Source organism: Homalodisca vitripennis, unplaced genomic scaffold (genome assembly GCF_021130785.1).
Source record: "Homalodisca vitripennis isolate AUS2020 unplaced genomic scaffold, UT_GWSS_2.1 ScUCBcl_37;HRSCAF=720, whole genome shotgun sequence".
Taxonomy (NCBI): domain Eukaryota; kingdom Metazoa; phylum Arthropoda; class Insecta; order Hemiptera; family Cicadellidae; genus Homalodisca; species Homalodisca vitripennis.
This window is the reverse complement of record NW_025776146.1, coordinates 50,768-57,407: the sequence shown is the minus strand read 5'-3', so window position 1 is coordinate 57,407 and position 6,640 is coordinate 50,768. Positions and strand designations below refer to the sequence as shown.

General features: G+C 32.8%; 1 protein-coding gene across 1 annotated transcript; it reads left to right on the top strand.

Moving 5' to 3' along the window:
- The first annotated feature begins 3,871 nt into the window (after positions 1–3,871).
- On the top strand, positions 3,872–4,831 carry LOC124370150. The gene has a single exon (XM_046828441.1). The coding sequence runs from the start codon at positions 3,872–3,874 to the stop codon at positions 4,829–4,831; it is 960 nt and encodes a 319-aa protein (XP_046684397.1).
- The last annotated feature ends 1,809 nt before the right edge of the window (positions 4,832–6,640 follow it).

Below are 6,640 nucleotides of genomic sequence, written 5' to 3'. Positions count from 1 at the left end.
CACTCTCTCTTTGATATATTTATTACACAATAAGGTATTAGCTGCTCAATATATATTAATACCCTTTTGTACCCAAGATTAAAAACGAAGGTTGACTTGGGAAGCGTACTAAGGTCCCCACTAGTTGCATTATAAATATAATAAATTGCTTTTAACCAAACGCTAATTTAGGGACCGCTTTATTATTTCGTGGAAAGCCGAGGCGTAACCGCTAATTAATATAAAAAGGGACTTGAAAACCTGGTTCGTGTTACTTTCTTTATCTCCGTAAGTAAAAAGCGTCATTACTTCCAGTTCTATCTTGACGACAGAAAGACTAATGCACCCAAGATAATTTTTAGAAAAACAGTTGATTAACACCTAGTTCTTCATTTTATTCTGTTTTGACTTGTATGTTTCCATGTGTATAACTTTCTGTAATTTACTACACAAAATAAATTATTTATAATTTATTTAAATACGTTTGATACCAAGGTATTAAAATGTCAAGAACATTATTACATAATTTTTTTAAACCCCTTCAAACCCGTCCACAAATATAAATATATTATTCATAAACTCATACACTACCCACTTAGGTTACTTATAGGTGTTCATAAATTATATCATTGATAAACACAATTTTATTGGCCCCATGCCATCTTATCTACTTTTTATATTTGCCGATCTATACACCGAAATAATGTAAATATTTTTAAAAATTCCTTCTTCTTTCTACGCTGAAATTTAAAGTGATTTAAAGTATGAGATAAGTTAAGTTTTGAACTAATTTTCAAAAATACTTAAGAAATGAAAGAGACAGTTTAATGTCAATTATTATAAATTTTCATATGTCGTACTATTTTATCACTAACACGCAAAGACATATAAATGTTTAAACGTATCATTCTTGCTGAACCACTTTCATGTAAATGTGTACGCTACTGTCTATGATTCAGGCAGAAACTTAATGTGACATGTCTGTAAACTTTTTCATTATTTTCGTTCGGTGAATGTTAAGCAGTGTACAATCAAAAACAGTAAAGTTTTAGTGTTGTAACTGTAACACAATACTGTGGAATATTACAATCACAATACATACACTACGTCACAGACTAGTTGTATATATTTTAGCTGGATAATCAATACACATTTAGATTATTAGATGATCAGGTATGCAAAAGATTTAGTATATTATCATGTATATTACGTAATTGCTTGTAAATTTTTTCTGCGTATATTAGGTAATTTATAAACTGATAACAATCATATAAGTAATACAGGATATATTTTTAAGTGGGTAACTTAAAAAAATGATGACCACTTTATATGATTTGTATAATAAAACAATCTTAAATATTATTCAATACAAGTAAAATAATGGTGGCTTAAATTTGCAGTATCACGAGCACTTGAATGTGCAACTCTCTGTATACGGTATGTGGTCACTCGACACGACAACCGCTCTCCTAGCCTCAAAGCTGCTTAAGAGGTACCTCACCCGGTTCTGTCTCACCATTAGTTAAATGCTGTGTTAAGAGTATTTCCTCGGATTGCGGTTGAAGGGTCTTTTAAACTAATATCCCTTAATGTTAAAATAAAAACATGTGCTTCATATATAATTTGCAAGATAAAAAATAATAAAAAGCGCCTAACCGTACCAAAAAATAATTAAAAAACCTCTGATCATTTGTAACGAAACACAGTGCAGCAGTTATTAATACAAACCTGCTTGCAGTTATTTAAGAAGAGAAAATTCATTATAGCATATCACATCACATTTACAATATTTAAGATAGTTTACGTCCTGGCTAACTCATCCATTCGTACTCAATATAGCATTGTTATACTCTGTTTAAAATCATGCACAATGAGATACAATTCGACCGAGACCCTCATTTCCAACTTTTAGAGCTTCCTGCGTGCTTAGGCCACTTATAGTGGTAAATAAATGGAGTACATTAAATGTTTAGTTGAAATACACTGCTTCATTATAAAAAACTAATATTTATTATTTTTCTGCTTTCTTAAGTGCTATCTCGATCTCCATTGCAATACCATAACAACTCTGCGGAAGACGTTAATTATTCAAAATCTTAAGAACCATAAAAATATTTATCGGAAAAATATACTATTTTATCTTGTATGTTATACAAATAACATTTAAGGAACTCCCAAAAAATTATGTAAACAAAATAATAGTTAGTGTTTCACGCTCCTAAAATAAAGAGCAATATTATGTTTATACTATTGAAGTGCCGTACTTTGGACTAAATGAAAGTTGAACCTGAGAGAAAACGAAAAGGCAACAAATAATATACACACCACTAATTGTTTATTTTGTGGTCCAAATACTCCACCTCGTAGACGGGCATAATTTCCTTGCTAAATATTGTATTTTCACTTAGCTGTAATATCAGATTTATAGTATTTCTAATAACTTGTAAGGTATGGTTTAATTAATTTGTTTCAGTTTTGTTATTGTTGTAAGTTGTTTTAAAGGTAATAAATATACATTTTGAAATAAGTACAGGAACTAAAAAGGAGAAAATTTATTTTGCATTTCCTTTTCCTACTTCAAAGTATTTCGATTTTGCAAGTTTTGATATCTGGGAATAAATTTTATTTCGTTTAATTTTCATTGATATCTTGAAAAGATATCTCATAGTTACCGAGAAAGAGTTTTCCAGTGTAAGACTCTACCGCCAAGTTAGCACCAACGTGTCACAAGGGACCACTGTAATAGCAAAGTTATAAGGCACTGTAGTAAGTTGTGCGTGACGTCAGCTCGTGCTGAACTGTGCTGAGTCTGCTGCTCGTTACGTGTTCACAACTCGGGACAGAGTTATATACTCAGAGATATTACAGTTAATAAACCAGTAGCGAGGGCGATACAGAGTTCTACTTCCTAAACAAACTTACTTATAATTTTGACGACCCCGTTTAAATTGTTAAATTGTGTACAATCATTTCACATTTTAGAAAGTGAAACACAAATAACGTGATCACCAATGTACCCTATATCTGTATGTCTACACAATATCTCGAGAGCGAATATGAATATACACATGTAATTTGTCCTTAGGCTTTACTTTTATATAGTCACCATCAAGCAAGACGACGGTGCATGCCACCCAATAGATTCTGGCTAATCGTCAGCGAAAATGTTTTAATTGGTTTCATATAACCATGATAGTACTGTCCGCATCTGACTTGTTTGCGTGCGCGGGGTGAGGGGGACGAGGGTGAGGACTCCCCTCCACAGACAATACGTCACCGTTGCCCCGGCAACGGCGCTACTAGTCACCTCCGCACATTCGCCCGCGAATACCTTGTAGTAGAGAGTTGTGATTTCACCAGTGCACCTCAAATTTGTATTATTACGTTTTAATGTATAACATAGTGTAAATTCATTAGATGAAAGGAAGTTTAATTTAATATAGTGTATATTTGTGAGTTTTTAGCTTTTAAAAATGGCTTCGGTTCGCAAGAAGGGACAGACAATTCACAGTGAGGCAAGGGATGTTATAAGGCGAGTTATTCAAAAGTGTGATGAAGAATCAAATACGGGTACTCTCCAACATAGACTGAAGCAGAGTAATATCCGGGTAGCTAATTACACGGGTATATCAGTGCGAAGTGTAACATCTATAAGGAAAGAAGGTGTCGAAGCCGGTAATGAAGCCCTAAGTACTCCTGGGAAAAAAGACCACATTCAGAGGAAAAAAAATTTCACATCGATGAATTTGACCAGAGAGTGATTCGTGATACCATTAATGATTTTTACATTGTACAAAAGAAAGTGCCAACGGTACATAAATTACTAACGGCAATTAAAGAAAAGATTAACTTTCCTTGGGGAGTACACACTTTACGACGCTTACTTCATACCATGGGGTTTAAGTGGAAGAGATGTGGAAAAATCAGGAACGTTTTAATAGAACGGCCTGATATAGTAAACTGGCGTGCTCGTTATTTGCGAGAGATACAGAAGTGTAGACACGAGGGTAAAGTTATTGTGTACCTAGACGAGACGTGGGTGGACAACAATTTAACTTTTGGAAAATGTTGGAGTGGTCCTGGTGTTCCTGGCGTCTTGACAAACACGAGTTCATCTAATAGACAAATAGTGGTTAGTGCCGGCACGAAAGATGGATTTCTTCATGACTGCAATTTAATTTTCAAAGCTGGCAGAGCTACCGGTGATTACCATGGTCAAATGAATGGCGTTAATTTTGAACGATGGGTTCACGAAAAACTATTGCCACATCTTCCAAAAAACAGTGTAGTTGTCCTTGATAATGCACCATATCACTGCCTTCAGGACAATAAACCTCCTTCTAAATATGCAGTTAAAAATGACATGGTTGAATGGTTAATTAAAAATAATATAGCTTGTTCTACGACTATGAAAAAATTTGAACTGTACGATTTAATAGTGCAACACAAACCTCCACAAAAGATTTTCCGTGTAGATTCTTTACTAAAGGCACATGGACATTTAGTAATCCGTTTACCACCTTATATGTGCGAGCTAAATCCTATAGAGTTAGCCTGGGCTACCATGAAACGGGAAATTAAAAATCACAATATCAAAGGTGATTTATGTTTAACAAAACTTGAGGAAGTGACAACACATGCTATGAACTCTGTTACCAAAATAGACTGGGAAGGTTTTACAAATCACACCCTAAAACTAGAGCAGGACTTCTGGATAAAGGATGGACTAATAGAAGACGTCATTGACCACTTCGTTATTGAACTTGGTGGCGTGGACTCCAGTGAAAGTGACGACCCCGATGACGACGACCAGAGTTCTTCTGAATCAGATCTCGCATGTCCACTCGACTAAGGTTAGAAAACAAAACGTATTTTGTGTCATATTTTGAAAAATATACGGACTTTTTATTATAGTACGTATGGTTTCAAGTCCCAACATTTTTCAAGATAATAAGTAAAACAACTTCATGTTGCTATGGTTTGAATAATAATTTATAATTTAAATAACTTTACAGTTTTAGGATAAGAACAAACAATGTTATAGCTCATGTAAAAAATGTCATTATACCCAAAATATAGAATTACTTATATACACCAATTTCCTGGCGTTATAATGTGACAAGGAAATAACTAATAGTTTTAGGCCGGGTAGTAGTGCGGGAAGTGACACCTGGTCGACAGCCTCAGCCAATGGCAGGTGCATTCCTTGAGCTCGCAAACAAGTCAGATGCGGACAGTAACGATATTTTCAACGCCTGAGTAGAAAAAGAATAATATTCCAAGACACCACGATTTTGTTATACTGCAATGCAAGCTTTATTGACTTAAGTACAACGTACAAAATGTGGTTTTATTTTAAATATATGAGTGGTACTCTCAAGTTTTTATTATTAAAAGTACTGTATTGCGTATAATTATTCTGCAATACATTTTTAATGGAGTATTATCGTTTTTCCATAAGGTTATGGAGGCTATAACACAGGGAGGTATGATAGGTACTATCTCAATTTGGAAGAAGTGGACGCTATCTAAGTAAACTTGACATTTAACCTCATTATCTCGACATTTGTGTTTAAAGAGGTGCGGGTCTCGGATATTCGGTGATTTACGCAGATTTAAGTGACTCGTCATAAATGTGTAGGTTACTTAACACACACCCCACTGGTGGGAATAAACCAGAATAAAGTAGACACTGCTGTAGTATTTAAACAATTGTCTGAAACAATAATATTTTTTCTATTCTTTGGCTTTACACGTAAATAAAATATTTTTAGTCTCTTACAAGAAAATTAAACAATGAAATAAATGTATAACTATTTAGTAAAGTAACATATAATAAATATTAATACTCTCGAGAAAAACTTAGTTTACAAAAATTTATAATACTTTACAAAAATAATTACTTTAATATACAGAGTTATATGGATTATTCTACCAAAAATTATTACTGACTTTTCAGCTCAGAATACTTAATAAGAACTTTATGTAAAGTCTTACCCTATCCTACTTAGGTTACCTCAATCTGTCTGTTTGTGTCAAAGAAAAAGCATTATATCCTTAAGTGGAATTAAGTTACATAATTCAAACTTGCAAAGCATATCTCATGAAAAGTATATGTGAAAAGTAATATATGGATTTCATTTAGAAGAACATTTTAAAACCACGATTATTTCATAATGACAAATAATAGATAAGTAGAACATATTTTACTGAGCGCCATACCTCAATTAAAATACACTAATGTTGTTTTCGATAGTAATCAGCTGATGTTTGCATTTAAAATTTGAAATTAACCACTCTATGGAGTCAATTTATACACTCGTTAAGCATTTTTTTATTGTAGTACTTTTAATTTTGAGGAATTGTCTTTAATTTGAGTTATTAGTTTAATTATTAGCCTGCCTGTATTATTATCGCTTTACTATTGCAATGACTTTCATTATTAATTTTTACTCCATTTATTAAAATATTTTATACAAATATATCTACTTTGAGCTATTATACCACTAATAACAAGACGATTTTAATCTATATTTCTATAAACTGTACTTGAAATGTTATCTTGAAACTGTCCTGAAATTTCTTTTTAGTAGGGAATTAAATACCCAATCATAATTAATTAATTCAGTTACGTGATTTAGGTAATTATTTGTTAGCCTAT

What these genes read in the sequence shown, in the direction of transcription:
- LOC124370150 (XM_046828441.1), top strand. Translation starts at nt 3,872, where the DNA reads ATGGGGTTTAAGTGGAAGAGATGTGGAAAAATCAGGAACGTTTTAATA.